The following is a 19412-nucleotide window of genomic DNA, read 5'->3' as shown; positions in this document are numbered from 1 at the left end:
TCATGCTGGTCCAAGACACTGGCACCAAGAACTTCAAGCAACATCCAGCCTGTCTGTAAAACCCACCAGCCTACATTGACTGAAGAAAAAAAAATCCAAGTTCAATTCACTGCCTTGTCAAATGAATGTGTCAAAGTGATAGAACTGAATATAACCCCTGCAGGTTTAACAATGGTGGATGTTTTCCTGCTCCTAATCCCTACTGGAGCTAAAGGCCTTTTTTTTAAACAAAGTATTTCATGATATAATATACAGAAACTGGAAGTAATAGGCCCTTATTCCCAAAATGAAGCATCCTCTGTATTAGGTTCACATGAGGATATTTAATAGCAATGTATGTCTTGAACTATTTCTTCAGCAGGAAGAAGTTTCATTCCACACGCAACTCTTTTCATGGGACAGGAGTGAACTGGCACCAAGAGGCTGCCATAGTCCTTGTGTCATACTAGTTCTGGTGGCAAGAAAAGATCAGAGATATTAAACAGTCATGCATTTGTTGTTTTTAATATTCTCTTGAAAGACTATAATCCCAATTTCTGGCAAACATGTTTAAACTAATTCTTCAGCTGCAGGGGAATATCAGGGAACAGCTGGAAACTCTGGGCAAAAGCATGTTCTGACAGGCATACTTAGAAAAAATTTTACTTTTCCAGAAGTTCAAGCACATTACTACCTACCAATTGCACTTTGTATTTGTCAGGAATGGTTGCATTCTTAGTATTGAATTAAAGGTCCAGAAAAGCAATAAAAGCACAGATTTTACTATGCATATTTTACTATTTTACACGCTTGTAAACCAGAGTTTTCTATTGCACTCAGAGCTCAGCAGGGTATCTTACTGTTTGAGGCAGAGTTCATATAGAAGCCTATGATTAAATATTCCCGACTGGAAATGAGTTAAATTAAAATAGCACTGGCTAGATAAGTTCATTGGGAAAAAAAAGTCAAAATTTGATTTCTTGAGACTTGTTCACTAAGAAATTTTTATGAAGTCTGGATAAGAAAAGGGATATACAGGTCATCAATGCATTCCAAATATCAGGGGTTTTTGTTCTACGAGACCCAATATACTTTCATGTCAGAAATATTCAGTCAGGTTTTTTCAGCATGCTTGCTTTTAGTCCTGTCTAGGGCAGGCCTCAAGCAGAAGATTGGTTCTTGGGGTTGAAAGCACAGTGATGATAATATGATGATATATCATGATATATGTGATAGTGATTGATACGATACGATACGATATGATATGATGACTCAGGCTCTTTACCTTCCACCCCAAAACAGCTTGTGTTTTGCAAATCAGGTCATTTGAAAATGGTACCACCTTCCTTGGGCAAGACATGCATTTTATATCACCTTGAATGATGCCTTTGTCATTTTCAACTCCAGCTGGGAAGAAGGCCAGTACAAAGTACTATAGTAATCTCATTATTTTTACATATTCAAAATGCAGCAAGAAATGTGTAGCAGTAGAGCCTTTCATTTTCCATTGTGGTTGTATCTATCTTTGAAGATCAATTTTAAATTATAGGATTCATTTTATGGACCTTAGTGTAGGCAAGTCTGTAAACATAAATGACAGTGATGACATTGATGACAACAATAGGTAAGTGCACTCAATCACAGATCACAGAATATTCTGATTTGAAAGGGATCCACAAGGATCATCAAGTCCAACTCTTGAGTGAATGGCTGATACAAGGATTGAGCCCATAATCTTGGTGTTATTAGCACCATGCTCTATGTACACTCATCCAAAAAAATATTTAGTTCTGGAGAGGGTCATACCTTTTACACTGGCATCTGCTTAAGTTCAGAAAACTAGGACCTACTGCAGAAACATAACCCAAAATCTTCCATGCCAAGTCATTTTTGAGAATAATTACTCAACCAGCAGCAGAACTAAGGAATTCTTGTTTCCCAGTTCCCAGATTATGTATGCTTATGCACTTCCCCCTACATTAACTACATATTTCTACTTGTTCCTTATAATTTTGGATATAACAAAATGTACCAAAGCCAGTAAAAACAATAACTGTTCTATGTCACTCTAACACCAATTTTAAAGTAGTGCTAGTATCAAAATTTTGAAAACCATTAATTTTCTCAACATTTTTATGAAATATAAGAATCATTCCAGATATATAATTGACCTGTGGGAACACCACAAAATCTTTACTGCTGTAAGACTGAAAGCTATACTTACTGTAATCAATTGACCAGACTTCTCATGACTTATTTACTCCAAACCCTTGCTTAAATGATTTACAGCCAACAACATAAAATGAAGATACAATTAAAGAAGAGAACCTATTTCTAACTCCACATTCATTTTTAAAAGCCATCCAGTTATTTGAAACACAAAATAGAAGCAGGACAGTGGTGATCGTTAAACTGAGCTGCAAAATTTCTACATAGATTGGGATGGGAGAGATATAATGGGTTCAGATTCCCAGGCATTTTGTCCCTGATTATTTTTTACTTCATATACTCTCACAGAGAAGTCATGGGGAAACAGACTGCCCTTTCTAAAATCTCAATCCCTTTAAACTGAGTAAGGTTTAACATTCAGAATCCGTCATCTGGAAAAAATCCATCATGCAAAAGTTATGTACAAGATATAGAACGGTCTGAAAAAGGTGTGAGCCATCTCAGGCCTGAAATGAGAACAGTCCTGAAGTGGAGCATAACCCTTATCTGCAGGGTCAGGTCAGTCCAATTCAATTTTCAATTTATTTACCTGTTTGAGTACTGAGATAGTGCTTCATGGTGGTATCATCATTCTCATGTGATAAGGCATCTCCCAGAACAGCCAGCCAAACATGAGCTGCAGAGTATTCCTGGGACAATACTAAAGTGTGCTGAGATACTCATTAAGCCCATAACCAGTTATTGCTACAAGGTGTGATGGCTGCAGGGGCTTTCTGTGGAAGGAGAGAGACCTGTATTTAAGTCCTTGTGTAATGAATACATGTGTTTTATAAAAGTCCTGGATTCTTGAGGAAAAGAGTGAGCATGAAATAACTGTACACCCTCTGCAGGCAGGAGTTGCATTAAATGCCTGGACACTGGCAGGGCTTTGGTGTGACTTAAGAAACTCCATCACAGCCAGATGAGGACACAGCTGCTCCTAGAAATTTCCGAAGAACCTGCTTCACATAGCTTGGAAGTGTTGACACCTGCTGATCCTCAGTACCTCCAGGGACAAGGAAGCATCTAACTAGAGGTTATATTTACTCCATTTCTCTAAAATTAATGTCTCTTGTGACTCACTGGTCACTTCATAAAGCTTTGGATAATAAGAAACCTTTCTTTCATGGCATCAGAAGATACATTTTGAAAAGGAGCTGTGAATGTAATAATCAGAGCAGTTAGAATAGACTTGGATTTCTTGGCTAACAACTGCTTTGTATATTCTGCTCCTATCTTTGGGAAGATATTTTTAACTCAAATACTTAGAATATTTTACTTATTCCCAGATTGTACATATCCTACATGTACCATGATTAGTGGTTCAAGTTGCATGACGTTGTAAAGTTCCTTAATTCTATTTTGCAAATATTGAAATTCGCCTCACACAAATTCTACGCCAGAAAACTACACCACTTACAGAGTCACCCAAACTGAACACAAGAAAGACAAGAACAAGACCAAATGAGCTCACTCAAACATTTAAAAGGTTATTGGAAGCAATCGAGGGGTTTGGGGTTTTCCCCCCTTTACCATTTGTACCTTGTATTTAGCTAAGTTGGTGGGTAATGGCAAATTAAGAAGACAGAATTAAATCTCTATCCTCAAAAAGCTGAATATCCAGGTGTGCTTTTTTATTTAAGCAAGGTGCAAATACATATTTCTACTCTGACACAAAGCTGCATAGAAGATGGCACCATCATTTGTGACTCAAGAAAGCACGCCTGCATTTCATTTCCCTCTGCTCTCACAGCTGGAATAACCATTCTTCTTGTAATATCGCTGACAGTATATTAAAGGTGATTGCTTTTCTCCAAAGAATTATGGATGCTGAAATATATTTGGGACTCGTTCTTTTTTCCCCTTGGTCATGCTCTGGTGTACCTCTACATTTGAGTACAGGCTTAACCTTGCATTATGTTCACCACAGAGGGTGATATAGTTCATGCTGCTCTTTTGCTCCTGCAGGAGCTTTCCCATTGGTCAAAAAACAGCTTTCAAGGAAGGAGACTTCAAAACAGGCCCTGGCCATGGTACTATTTGTCGCCTCTGTGTCTGGGGATAGTATTTCATCATTTTTTGCACTGTGTTTTGCTTTACTCTTTGTACATATTACAGTTTCAGCCCCCCAGGAGACATTCTGCAGAATCTGTTGCTTAGTAATAGTAACCTTCATGGAAATTAGCTTGAACTTCAAAAGAACAAAACATCTTTCATTAGTCACAGGTTTTCAGTTAATGAATTCCTCTGAGAAAGTTGATTAGAAAAGCAAACTTTTCAGAATCAAGTGCCACCAGTGTTGACCTAGGATGAATTAGCCTCTTGAAAGTGCAATGTCTTGGTCCACTTTAAATTATGTTTAAGATTGTTTCTATCAATAGCCAGGCTTACCTTGACAAAGGCTCCAATAAGATTAAGTTTCATGTAAGTGGAATCAGGCTCTCAGAATACAAAAAAGTTACTACAGTCATGTAGCCTGGCCTCCTGTGCAATATAAATCACGTGAATTAATTATTGTGCTAACAAAAGCACCTCTCAAATTATCTCAATATAAAATACTTAAAGAAATTTTTTTTCTTGAAGACCTGCTTCAGTTTAAAAAAAAGTCTCCTGTTGTGTGATAAAGACGAGGCATTAAGGACCAGAAAGGCACCCTGCAGAATTGCTGCAGCCTCCTATTGAGAGTGTCAGAGGTAGGGACCTACAGCTGCTGCCCTGTGAGTGAAGTCAGCCACCTCTGCAGGCTGTCTCAGGTTGCACACGTGACAGAAAAGCAGCTGTCCAGTAGAAATACTTGTCAGGACTGACATCTTCCTGCTGAAGACCTGGTTTCCATCCCACAGAGCACCTACCTGAAATCCTACATTTCCAGCTCTTGTGGAGGAAGGCAGGGATCTAATGATAAAAAACTCATCTTCTTTAAAACACAGATGCATGGAAAAGGACTTATCTCTCAGCAGGATGGTTCAGCACGTGCTGCTGAAGAGGCAAAGCGAGATCCAAGTGCCTCTCCCACCACTTACCTGGGAGGCACAGCACAGTGCAAGAGGCCACAAAACTTCATGCGGACAGAACAAGGGGAAGAGGAATGAATGAGATGCTGGTGCCTGAGATCAGGACATGTAAAGCTTCAGCTCCCACCAACATTTACAGGATTGCTCCTGCACTTCACATCAGGTAATACCCAAACAAAATCTGAAATCAAACGGGCAGTTAGGGCTGTCTTCAAGGATTTTGACTTGCCCAGATTGGTAGGCTGCAAAATCAGGTCTCCTCAAGAGAGTCCTTTGGCATCATTCTTACTTAAATTTACTTCCACTGCTCCCTCTATCTAGTCTAACAAAACAAGAGCAGCTCAGATATGAGAGCAGCTCAGCCTATGCAGTGATGTCTTCTGGATTTCTAAATTTGACATAACAGAAATGGAACAATTTAAGAACTCATGCTAGAAGGCTGGGTAATTTTAGAAGTGACTATTTTATAAAGTCTTGCCTACACTGGAACAGGAGAAATCAAAGACTAAGTAATTAAAGGTAGAAGGGCAATGCATTCTAGTTGAACAATACTATATCTCATTGTAGGGGTTCTCACATAGAAGCAAAAGGCTCTAATTCCTTCTGAAAAATTGGAACAAACTGAGTCAAATTTAATTTTTCAGGAGAAAATCCACATCATTGTTAGAAGTACAGGAATTTGCATCTCATCTACAAAGAAGCACTAGAGGAAGTGAATCAAGTTCTACAATGCCTAATCTTTTTTCCAGTGGAGTCATCACCAGAAATAAAAAAAAAAAAAAAAATTGTTTAGGGCTTTTTCATGCTGTTTCTCTCACTCCTTTTGGAAGGTAGCCTTCCAGAGGAGCTCCTAAAAACTTAAAAGCATCCACTCATCTCCACTGGCTGCAAAAGAGCTTCAAGTGATTGGTGGAACTATCTATGCTATAGATAGGTAAAGTATCAGAGATGTATCTCATCATATACACCTGCTTCTGAGTATGTCCTGAAGTGCTGCAGCACTGATGGCAGTAAGCCATGCCCATCCCAAACCAGAATTTACAAAACAGGCTTTACATTATCTATGCCACAGAAAAGATCCAGCCATAGGCATCTTCAGAGCTCAACCAGCAGCTTGCAAAAAAAAAAAGCCCATAAATGAAACAGTAAGTCTTGGCAGATCACTCCCTTAACCTAATAATCCAGTAGTGAAAATATTAGGAAGAAGATGTGGTTTCAGTTGTTCTCAGGATCACAGGAGATTTTCAACAGTCTCTCCTCACCTCTTGAATCAGTGGATTACCTAATCTCAGTTAGGAACAGAAAAGGCAGCCTCCCTCACCTCTGTAAAAGCTGTTTCACTTCTAAAGACTAATTAAATGTTCAGCAGAGGGGAATCACCTGGGCTGAGGTAGTTACTGCACTGATGGAGTGAGCCTGGCTTCCACTGCTGCTCTCCCAACAGCCAAACTGTGAAGCTCTACATCATCTGGTATCAAATAGTGGCTGGAGTACATCCTCCCACTTCCTTCCCACACTCACCCTTTCTTTCCAGCCCAAGGAGTGTTAAGTGTGAAGGAGTTCACAGGAGGGGCTGATGGTACCAATCCTCTCCTCTAGATTAGATGCACAATACAAGCTGATAAATGACAGCTTCAATTCCCCTTCAGTGAGGAAGGGAAAGAAACCCAAGTCCAGGGAACCAAACTCAAAATTAATATTCTCAGTTTAACTGTCAATAAAGAAGCAAGGAATTATTTAAGAGATGCCATTTCATCTCTCTTCCTTTTAAAGGAATTACTTTTACAGAAAGTAATACAGAAAAAAGCAGCACTGACATCCAAAAGAACAGCGGGGCTCAAACTATAGCACCAAGATTTTAACACAGGCTTCAGTGGCTCCCTCTTGCCATCCTGGGTGTTCAGGCAATACCCTCAGCCACCAAAAACTTCCCTCTGTCTTTGACACAGAGCCTAAGCCAAGTAAATCAAAGGAAGATATTGTTAAATTTATTACAGCTGTGATTACATCCCCTTTGGAGTTCAGATTAACTGACTCTTGGAGGAACTGTCATTTATTTCACCAGACCTTCTCTTTCAAAAGACAGGGAAATGTTAGTAGAATTTCTACTCATGATGGCAAAAAGGCTTAATTTTATTTCAGGTCAACCACAGAGGTTTGGACTGCAGTAACCTATTGAAGGCAGGGCACCGATTAAATGAGGATTATATCTCATTACTGCTATGTTCTGTGCCTGCACATTGGCAAAGCTGGTTATGTAGTCAGGATAATAATACAAGGCAGGAACAAGTTCTACTTTGGTATTTATGAACACTATGTCACTTACCAGCAGTACTGTAACGATTTGGTGTCAAGCTGCACTCACTGTCACACAATAAGGCAGAACAACACAACCCTAGAGTCTGTGCATAAATATCCATACATCACTTAAAAAAAATGATGTTATTGATGGTCCAACCTGAACTCAAAGGCAGGAAAGAGTGGCAGGGGATGAGAGGTTTGCTGCCTCCACAGCTTGCCCAGGGACCTCCACCTCCTCCTGCCACCACTGTAGCTACCTGCTGCAACATAGTGGTGCAGAAGTAGCTGCCTTTGGGAGATGGGGTGGGGCACCAGGAGAGGATGAGGGAGGAAACAGTGGCTGTTGCAGAGGTATGGAGTCTCAGAATGAGGCACTTCAGCAGCTGAGCACAGCCATTTTCAAGCAACCAGAAACATCTATCCCCTCTCAGGCACTCTTTGGGGACATGTCTTTATCACTTAGAGAAATTACTCCAGCAGCATTTCTGCTAAGTCATCATCAAGCTGAAAGTTTTCCCCAAAACAGCTGAGATGCTTAACTTTTTTCACTCTATTAATATGGGGAATAATCCATCCCATACAGACATGCAGCACTTGAATCATAAAGGTCACTGTCTTGTGTTGACATGAATCATGCCCTGCAGTACTACTGCCTGCTTTATTTATTGCACAGCAAGATGATCTTAATTACTTAGTGCAAGCTAAAAGGTGGGACACCCAGTTCAGGTAGGATTTTAGGAAAGTTACTTTCTTATTAGGCTCTCTCTCTGCTTGCTGGATACTATTCCATTTGTTCTAGATATCTTGACATGTCTCTACCACAGTGTCTCAGAAAAGAGCATTCTGCAAATGCTTTATACAAGAAACATTTTGGCTTACACAAAACCCCCTATATCAGGCAATCCTGGTTATTTCACAGACAGAGATACAAGAAGTGTTTGAAACTATGCAGGTAGGCATTAAATACAAGAAACAAGCTCATGTACTAACAGAAGAGTCAATTCTAAAGACTTTTGCTACATTTTTGAGAATGTTTATGTTTATTTTCTCTTTTTTTTTTGTTGTTGTTTCTCAGGTATATTCATGGGTGTATTATATACAGAAAAGACAATGCAATTCTACTTAACAACTTTTTTTTAAAACAATAATTCAAGGTTTCTCCGCATCAGAAAATGACTAGCCAAAAAAGAAAAAAAAAAAACACAAAAAAACCCAGCTCAAAGTAATGGCAAAGTAGTGGATCCTCGAAAACCGGACTTAGGATATTTCTCACCATTCCAGCCACAACAAACTTGTGCTCTGAATTTTTAGTTTTCACACTAATATAAATTAAAATCTCTTTAAAGGAGGGCATTGTTGAATGATTTAAGAATTAAAAATCTCAAATGGGTTCAGAAAGATCACTGAGATCTCACATTTATGCATATGCCCAAAATAAAATATAAAAGCATTAAGCATACAAGTGAAAAAAATAGTGACAGAAAGCAATAAGAGGCAAAACAGTTTTCTTCTCTATATACAGAAATATTTTTACATAAGTAACAAGAAATGTCAAAAATACACAATTTTGAGTACAAAAGAATCATTTCAGCAATAGATTTGTACAACTGAGACCTGTGTAAGCAGCATGCTTTGACTGAATGAATTAATCTGCAACATACTTCAAAATACATTAATTTAAATCCTCCATACTAAAGATGTCTGAAAATAGAAGATGAGGGAATACAGCTTAGTAATGACTATCATCTCTGGAGAAGAAGAAAATGATAATTTCCCTTTAAAGTCAAGAAGGATCAGTCTGAGTTTTTAAACTCCTTGGTCTTGGTCAAGACCATTAAATTGCCTCAGGAGACCCACTTCTGCCAATATGTATGTGTTTTAACATTACAAATCTCAGCGAGGTTATGCAGGATTCTTGGCAGGATCACAGACAGCAAGACTGAGCAGTTGAGAGGTCTTCAACTTGGTCCTAGGACTTCAGCTGTAATTATCAAGGCACTGCTCTCAAGACAGTACATAGACACAATAGCTCAAATGATTCTGTAAACACATAATTACCCTGGGGATACTTCTACACCACACCTTGTTTCTTTTTTTGAACACCCTTTTGTTCACTATATGCTTTGATCACTTCAAAAAACCTGGCAATGTGAATACTGTATCACTGTGGAAATCACCTCTGAATTTGGGCCACAAAATCTGGGCTTCTTTTCTCCAAGGATCAGTAGATGCAGCTTTGACCAGAAATCTTGTTACAGTCAGTGTAAACAAGTGCTTAATTATCAGGACAAATTAACTGTCTGATGTTTGCAATTTACACTTCACAGTCAGCACATATCAGAGATCACAAAAATCCCACAAAATGTTTTTCCCTCCTCCTTCAGGAATGTAATTTCACTAATTTTCCTGTATTGCTCATCTTCTTTCTTTCTTGAATTACTGTGTTTTACAACATTCAAATATCTTGCATCATAGAGCTGGAAGACAGCAAAAATACCTGTTCCTGCCATTTAGACAATGTACACTCTCACTCTGTTACATTAACTCTAAGCACAATTTTGCTGCTTTCAGAGATAAACAGGTTTGACAGCTTTAAAACAGAAAATTCATACTAACCAGGTCATAAACTTGTGCTATCAATGTAAATGTAATTGAAAAATAAAAGCCTTACTGCAAAGACACACTAAAACCCTCTGCTTTATAGTGGAACTCCTTTAGATCAGAGAAATCTATACCATCATCAGTAAAACTGACAAGAAAGGGAAAGCATGGCCATCAATAACATCACCACTGCCAGGAGCCTTTACATGTAATCCACAGTCTCAGCAGGCAGCTTTTTTTTTTTTATGAAACTACTGAATTCAAAATTGCTCCTTTTAAACTCCTAAAATTTAAATAACAACAACCATTTTACCAATAGCTGTCAATGAGAAGAACAGAGCTAACTTAGCTTAAATTAGTTCTTTATTGAAGACCTTTAAAAAAAATCTGGAGTTTGAACACTGTTGCCATCAGGAAGCAAGCAGTCCCTGGACACCCACATGGGACATTTCATTCATACACACGTGTACTGTGTGGATACACAGAAGCAGAAAAAATTGCTATTATTTTTGCTCCGCTGGTACAAGAACAACGGAGAGCTTCCCATGCTTTGGGGCACAGAAAGACAGATGGAGCAAGAAAAGCTCAAACCCTAGCTCTGGTTGTTGTTTGTTGTACAAATCCCTCTGCTCAATCAATCCCTCTGCTCTTGGTCACAGCCCAAAAAAGCTGATTCTGCAGCTATTCTTCCCAGCCCCAGAGCAACTGGGGATCTGGCTCCAAAGCCCAAACCTAAGTCTTAATTCTACTTGTCTCACAATAAATATTTATTTAGCTGATTGATAAAAAAAAAAGTATCTGAGTTTGGTTTGCTATCATCAAGGAAAATCCTTGTTTTTCTGCTTTCCAGGAGGATACCAACACAGCCTGACAATAATCAGAAAGGTAGTTTGGCATTTTAGGGAGAGAAGCTGATCCCTAGTAGATGAGAACAGTGAGCAAACCCTTGAGGCAGCAGCCACTACAGAGACAAAGAGGTAATGAAAAAATCAATGTGAAGTAGTATCAGAGGGAAAAGGGGAATTTAACTTACAACCCCAGCAAACTCTGCTGACTGACTGTTATAAGGGGTAATGGCTGAAAGTGAGTAGATTTAGAAAAGATACAGGAAGAAATCCTTCCATGTGAGAGTGGTGGAGCACTGGAACAGGATTCCCAATGAAGCTGTGGATGTTCCATCCCTGGAAGAGTTCAAGGGCAAATTGAGCGGGGCTCTGAGTAGCTTGGTCTACTGGAAGGTGTCCCTGCCCATGGCAGGGGGATTGAAGCAGGATGATATTTATGGTTCCTTCCAAACCAAGACATTTTATGATTCTGTGACTTTTATGGTTTTGATCCAATACTTAAATTGCAAAACACATCAAGAATTCTTTTTCTCCCTGCAATTACTATGCAGACTAAATCCTAGCCTCAACTATCTGTGTGCTGGTTTACCCTACTATTTCTAAACCTATCCCAACAAATGCCTGACAGCATGACTTCAGCAGTGTAGAGCACACCTAGCCTTATATGAGCTCCAAGCAGAAACAACATTACACCAACACAGTATAAATTTCAGGCCCAAAAATCACTATTTCAGATAGGTTTTCAGGCATATCATGAGGTTTGGATAACTTGTAATAGCCTCAAGTAACAACTACAGTCACCCCTTGCCCTGTAACAGTTTTAACACGAACACTATCCTTCGAAACCATGTGTGAGCCTAAATATCAGGTTATGGTATTTTTCTTGCTTTCTCTTTCATTCCTCTGTTTTCTCCTTTTAACTCTCCTGATAACTGAGCAGGTAATTTTGATCAACTGTTAGAAAACCAGAAAATCAATGACTGTACACGTAGCTATACCAACATAAATCACCCTCCTAGATCTTACATGAGTCTTTCATTGAAATTCACCAACATAACAAATAATAATAAGTAATAATAATATACCTTCAATACAGAACAAAATATTCAAATGAACAAACTATATAGTAAATTTTGTAAAGTGCACAAAAATATTAATGGAAATATTAAAAAAAACAGGTTTTCAATGTTACCATGAAAACTTCTGAAATATAGTTAAATTAGACAGAAATAATCTAATGAGACTTTTTGGCTCTAATATACTGGCAGACAGCAGCAAGTTTTCAAGAAAATTACACCATCTAAATACACTGTATCTTAGCAGCATAAAAAAAGTTCCTACAATTAGGTAAAATTGCAGGCCTAGTAAGCATAAACCTGACAAGATGTTCCAAATATAGTTTTCATTAAAAGAATGGATCTCCATGGAATCCTAGAGGTAACATTTGTTATTCTGCTTACATTGTATTCTGGTAGTAAACCCAACTATAGCCAATCACATTCCCTCCCTCCATCTTCCCAAAATTGCACAAAGTACTGAAAATTTAATCAAGTTATAAGATATGGCCACACTGAAAAATCCATATGAAACAAAACAAAATTCATCCTAAAGCCTAAAAACAAATTACCCAGCAAACAACAATCATTGTCAAACAACTGCAGTTTCAAACTACCGACCGATGCTCCCCACACACGTAGATGGCACTGGGCCGGATGCGCCGCCTTGTATGGCCAGGGAGCTGTGGCAAGAACTTGAAGAATCTGGGCATCAAGTCTAAGCATGCATCATGAAACTTCTTAATCCTCCAGTAGTAAATCAGTGGGTTCAGTGCAGACTTGAGGTAGCAGAGCCAAAGGAGCCAAGTGCTTATCTCAAAAAAGTTGTGCTTGTAGTAGAAGTGGCTGTTGAACGTGGCAATAAGGCTGTAAGTGGTGAATGGGGCCCAACAGACTATGAAGACAAGGAACAAAATCAGGATGGTTGTGAAGGCACGAGTTTTAAAGCTCATATCAATATTCATCTGAAAAGGTCTCTGTAAGCTCATGAGACCGAGTTTGCTGGCCTGGCTGAGACATATGCTATCAGGGTGGCTATGGATACGAATGGCGTTGTGGCGGACGGTGTTGAGGATGCCCATAAAAGAATACAGCATTACCAGGAATGGAATAAAAAAAGCAATCAGCAAGATAACTATCACGTAGGCTCGGTAACCTGGGCTTGTAGAGTAGCCAAAAACACACTGAGGTGCTCTCGAGGGTATCTGCAGATTAGGATTCCCTACTGATAACGGAAAAGCAACAACAAAGGATGCTGCCCAGGAAATCACAATAAGAATCTTTGCACGGTAGGGGTTCAGTTTATCTTGCCTCTGAACTATGATAAGAAATCGGTCAATACTAATAATAAGAAGAATGGCTACCCCCTCTACAACAAAAAGCCAGAAGAACATGGCAGAAACTCTGCAAAATATATCCCCAAAAATCCACTGAGTGGTAATGATTGTTATCAGAGCAAATGGCATGTTCAGCACTGCCAACAGCAGGTCTGCAAAAGCCAGGCTTGCTAAGAGGATATTAATTGCAGATCTCATAGCTGCCTTCTGGTAGACCATCAGGCAGACAACGAAGTTTCCAAGGAAAGAAACCAATAGGATAAATATCATAGCAGCAGAAAGAATGATCTGGAGTGGCAAACTTAAGCTCCTGAAAACTTCTTGCGACGGCAGGGTAGCTGTGGTGTTTACTAGGAAAGTACTTCTCTCAGTGGTGAGCACAGCACCTGAACTATATTTCAATGGCTGTGTTGTGCCACTATGAAGCAAGAACTGGGGAGTGGTAAAATTCGTATAGGCATTTTCATAAACAATGAAAGTAGCATTTGAGGTCCCAGAGTGGGCCAGCGTCAACATTGCTGAGAAAACCATTGCTTCAAGAAAAATGAAAGCAGAACCAAAGGTCTTCAAGGCATTTCATCTTGTTCAGGCAGTATTTTGAACTGGTCATTTAACAATCAATATTCAAGGTTTGAAAGTCAAAGTTCTTAAGTTCATGTCAGCATTCCCATCTGAAAAAGAAGAAAGTAATGTAAATACACAATGTAAAACTCTCTGAAACCAGTGGTAACCTAATGATTGCTCAGCTTTCCTTATTGAGAATAGTATCCCTAATATATGTTTACACTTCAGGCAGACACAATTTACTTAAGCACCAGGCACAGGAGTCTCATAACAGTTGGTCTTTCTCTCATAGGCCCTACTCCTATAGTCCTGCTGATACTGCGTCAGACTCACAACTCACCACGCTTTTTTTCTACCACAACCAAGGCTGAAGAACTTTTGTGTTTGAAAACAAGCTTTACTGATTAAGAATGAATAAATCAAAAAAAGTATCTTTATTTGAATCTTGTAATTTTTGGACTTACTTCTTTATTTTGTTTTGGAATTGCCTACAGGTAGAAACTTTAATAACATTTCTAAATAGCTTAAATAGTATCAGTATATTGCCTATTTGCCTGCTTGGTAAGCACTGAAAGCCTATTTATCCAAGCTATTGCACATAATACAGAATTCTTAGTTCCATGTCAGTCATCCACATCAGACACTTAAGGAAAAACATTCAAAATATCCTAACCTGTTATTATGAAATAACTTGCCCACAGGATGAAAGAATTCTTCCATTTGTTTCATTTAGGGGCTGACTCACATTCAGGTGCAGGAAACCATCACTTCTTTGGTCACTAGAACTCTGCCACTGGCAGTAAGCTTTCCTGCTTCCACTGGTCTGGGTATGTTTTTGTTAATTCATCTTGGTATCCCTTATAATTTAACCATGTGTGCTCTCTTTTTCCTTGTAAATCTAATCCTTACACATCCTGCTGAACTCCCTCCCTTGTCATTGTAGTCATAGGATGGTTTGGGCTGGAAGGGCCTGTAAATATCTACTAGTTCTGACTCCCCGGCTCCAGCAGCAACACTTTCCACCAGGCCATGTTGCTCAGAGCCCCATCCAACCCAGCCTTGAACACTTCCAGGGACAGGACATCCACAACATCCATAGGCAACCTGTACCAGGGCCTCAACAGCCTCACAGTCAAGAATTCCTTCCTAATATCTAGTGTGAATTTCTCATCTTTCAGCTTAAGCCCATTGCCATGACCTTGTAGAAAGTCCCTCTCCAGCCCTCCTGCAGGCCTCCTGTAGGAACTGACACAATCCAACATTTCCTTTTAGTTCCAAGCACTGTCTTGTTGCACTATTACTACCAGTATTGCACTGTTACATATATTTGTAGGTACATATTCTTAACAAATAAAATGCAAAGGAGTTGAGAGTTCCTCACCTTTTCAGTGCTAGCTTCTCCCCCCTGTCTTGGACTACTAAATTAAACACTCTCAGAGCACACTGGCATCTGATCAAGCTGGAAACCAGAAGGATTCAATGCCCTTTTCAAAAATGATCACTACAGCCAGAAACATAAAGTGGGCTTCACCTCATTCATTCTGGATGACTGCAATAGTCCCTTCTGTCTGTTTTCATGTTTATCATTAGAAAAGGGATAAAGGCATCTTCAGAGGGCAACCTCCCTCCTCCATTTCTGCACACGATGACAAACTTGTGCTACTAACACAAGCAGCTTATGGTAGCACAAACCCTGCCCACAGTATTTATGCAGATTCTCTTTAGTATTAATGCCAAACAAAAATAAAGGGAGAAAGGAATGTTTTTTATGAATTTACACGAGTACCACATGTTTTGTGTAGGATAAAAAGTTTAGTTTTGCTGGATAATACTTCACCAACAAAGAAATTAACTGTAAGACAACAAAATCTGATCTATGCCCCCAGTTTGGACTTCTAGCAGTCTGAAAGCAAGCCTGCTCAGGCTGCTGTCAGGAATTCATCAAATAAAATTAGCACTATGACCTGCTCCTTTCATTCCCCGACAATCTGCAAGCTCTATCACTAGATGATTTCCAGGGCCAGACTACCATTAACATTTTTAGTTCAGATAAATTATTAACCTCTCTGTGTTCTTTAATTTTCAATGGTATCATAAAAAATCTTATTATCAACATCCTAATTTAATTTATTCTTGTAGTGAGCTGATCCTGGCTGGACACCACATGCCCACAAGAGCTGCTCTTTCACTTCCTTCCTCAACTGGCCAGGGGAGAGGAACTATTACAAAAGGCTTGTATGTTGAAGTAAGAACAGGGAGAGATCACTCACCTGTTACTATGACAGGCAAAACCTCAACTTGGGGAAATTAGATTAAATTATTACCAATTAAATCACAGTAGGGTAATGAGAAAATACAGCTAAATCTTAAAAACACTTTCACCTCATCCCTCCCTTCTTCCTGAGTTTAACCTTCTGCCTAATTATCTCCTCCCCACCAGCAATGCAGCGGGACAGGGAACACGGGTTGCAGTCAGTTCATCCCACGTTGTCTCTGCTGCCTCTTCCTCATCAGGGGGGAGACTCAAACTCTTCCCCTCCTCCAGTGTGGATTCCTCCCATGGGAGACAGCCCTCCATGAACTTCTCCAATACAGTCCTTCCCACAGGCTGCAGTTTTTCTTGAACACTCATGTGCAGGTCCCTTCCACTGACATTGGCTCTAGAGGAAGTTTCTGGCAGCTTCTCACAGAAGCCACCCCTGCTACCAAAACCTCGTCACACAAACCCAATAGAGAGTCATACAAATTCTACTTTCCAGATGTCTTACTGCTTGAATGAAAGTTATAATTTTCTATTCTGTCCTCTTATATTTCAAAGATTGTAAAACTCATCAGAAGTATATAAAGCTATGTACACTGACATTTTGCAAAACTGACCAATTCCATTAACTTTATTACAGATTTTTCTTTCCCTCCATTCTCTCTCTTTATATTTTATTTTTACACTAACTCCTTTAGAGAAAACCTCAATGTTAATTACAGGCTAAAGAATATGTACTAGCCAAAGCTCTTCTTTTTTTGATCTACATAAACTTTTCCTCTACTAGTCTTCTTTAACATTTTTTTTAGAATAAAATATTTAACCAACAGGAAAAAGGTTAACAGAACTTTCCAGAATAAATAAGAAATATCTTAGCAATGAACAAGAAAATCTCACCCAAAGTTCCACTGAGGTTTATGACTCCACAAGCTGAGAACACTATGATGGAAAGGAAGCTGTAGCATTCTGCAGGAACTGCAAAAGAACATAAATTCAACAAATAATTCTGGATTTAAAATCTTGGAGCAAGAAAATTAGATCCCCAGGGTAGTATCTTTTAGAGCTGTATAAGCAATAAGTCAGCAAAGGTAACTTCTGTATTTCTGATTGGCTTTGTATAGGTCCTTCTACCAAGGCTCTAAAAGAAACTAATCTGCCCTTAGATAAATGTAAAACCCTCCTACAGAAAAGAATCAGTTTCAAATAGGAAAAAAAAAAAAAAGGGAATGTTTAGTTTTGTAGAGAAAAGAGGTCACCAGAATGATCCCACAAATAAAATCTCTACTGGGGTTCAAGCTCTTTAATCTATAGAGGAGAAGAGGGAAATGCAAAACCATGACATCTGCTGATGATGAACATGAACTGGTTTTTAGGTCAATTGAATAAAAAAAAAGGTCAACTATAAAAAGGTACAGAGGGATCTTCTCAAGAGCTAGTGGCAAGCTAACAGTCTACCCCATAAAATTCAGTGCTAGAGATAAAGCTATGCCTGTACTGAAAACAGTTATCTACATAGTAACAGACGCTAAACCAATAATTACCATCCAGAAGAAAAACAGACCTTCAAATTTTCATAGTCTGCTCTATGAAAACATCAGCCATGTGTTCAGAATTGTTAGCAAAGGAACTGAGAAGAAAACCAGAAGCTAGCTATATACACTGTATATTTAGATACACCACCTGCTACAATACACATCTATGGCATCTCTTCAGTACTATGCTCAGTTCTGCACCACTTGATCTCTATGAAAAAGCAACTGAAAAAAGCTGTCACAGAGGTCTACCAAGTTTTTAGTGACACAGGGAAAGTGAATGATTGCTGTCTCTCATAACATAAGAATAGGAAAAGTCAAAGAAATCAAAAAACACCTCTGGAGCTCATCTCCAACCTCTCTGCTCAATCAGAGCCTAGTGGAGGTCCACAGTAGAGAAAAACTGTCTCCTGATGCTCAGGGGAATTTCCTGTTTCAGTTTCTGCCCACTGCCTCTATCACCTGGCACCACCGAAAAGATCCCGGCTCTGTCCTCTTTGTACCCTCTCTTCAAGTATTTATATACATTGATAAGATCCCCCTGAGCCTTCTCTAATGCAGGTTGAATAGCCCCACCTCTCTCAGTCTTTCCTCACAGAAGGGATCCTCCAGCCTCTTCATCATCTTTGTAATCCTTTACTCTCTGGTATATTCAGCTCTCTCTCAAACTGAGGAGCTCACATTTGGAAATTATTATTTCGCAAGAAATTATGAAAACACTTGTGACAGGATGTTGTGGATATCACAGAGCTTCTGTGAATTCAGACAGCATTTGGGACATATTTCATATCATTATACAGATGTCTCTGTAGAAAGAGGTGAATCACCCATCTCTTTCTGCTGACTGCAAAGGATACATGGCCTTCTGATTTGAATACAGATATTTCAGCACATACATGCAGTTACTTGACTAGCTTTAAATACACACAACAGAATTTGCTCACTCAGGTTTTAAGTTTACATCTTTTATGCAAACTCACACTCTGAAGCATGAAGTTCAGCAGAGGCTTAGATGATAATATGTATCATAAAAGCTTTAAAGAGGAAAACAAATCAAACAAAACCCAGAGAAGCAACTGCTAATGTTTCATAGTAAATAATCAAAGCTTCAGAAAATACTGCTATATTCTAAATTTTCCTTCTTGACAGAAGGAACCAGACAAGGGGAGAAGGAGTAAAAGTGTTCTGCATCCTTAACTCAGCTGAAAAGATTGTGCTACCCTGCATTTCTCAAGTCAGTAGCACCCAGTATAAAGCAAAGAACAAAGGACTGGCAAGTGTCTATAGTTTATTCCTAACAAACCCAGAAAAAGAAAGAAAAATAATCTCACATATGTTCTCTCACCATCACAGCTCTCTATGCAAATAGCTACATTCCTTTTTGTGCTTTGTCCCCCCGGGTGATGTTTGCATGTTTCTCCATGCAGCATTAAGAGAAGAGGAAGAGAACGACCTCAACCAAGCTGCTGCCTGGACCTAGCCTAGCACTTGAAGTGGAAAGAGAGAACCAGCCATTTGGCTGTTGCATAAGTTATCAGCCCAGGCTTTTCAAGAAGGATGAGAGACTGAGCAGTGATCAGCTGTTGCAAAGAAGACACCTAACCTAGTAAGAGAACTGCAGGCTTTGGATCCTATGTTGCTCTTGCACTCCTTGCTTCCTGATCATTTAAAGCAGCACCATTCTCCAGGCTCTGTTTATCACTCTGAGTATGAAAT

At 39.1% G+C, this 19412-nt stretch overlaps 1 protein-coding gene across 1 annotated transcript in view; it reads right to left on the bottom strand.

Moving 5' to 3' along the window:
• Positions 1-8513: 8513 nt before the first annotated feature.
• The window catches only part of GPR63 (G protein-coupled receptor 63), a 29852-nt gene continuing 18953 nt past the window's right edge, over positions 8514-19412 (bottom strand). The window contains exons 3-4 of the mRNA XM_059842434.1: positions 17062-17139; positions 8514-14011 (exon numbers count right to left, since the gene is read on the bottom strand). Coding sequence (XP_059698417.1) covers positions 12612-13871 — 1260 coding nt within the window. The 5' untranslated portion in view covers positions 13872-14011; positions 17062-17139 and the 3' untranslated portion in view covers positions 8514-12611. The remainder of the gene's footprint in view (positions 14012-17061; positions 17140-19412) is intronic.

This window comes from Haemorhous mexicanus, chromosome 3 (genome assembly GCF_027477595.1).
Source record: "Haemorhous mexicanus isolate bHaeMex1 chromosome 3, bHaeMex1.pri, whole genome shotgun sequence".
Lineage (NCBI taxonomy): Eukaryota > Metazoa > Chordata > Aves > Passeriformes > Fringillidae > Haemorhous > Haemorhous mexicanus.
Note: the sequence above shows the minus strand (reverse complement) of the source record. Positions and strands in the feature narration are given on the sequence as shown.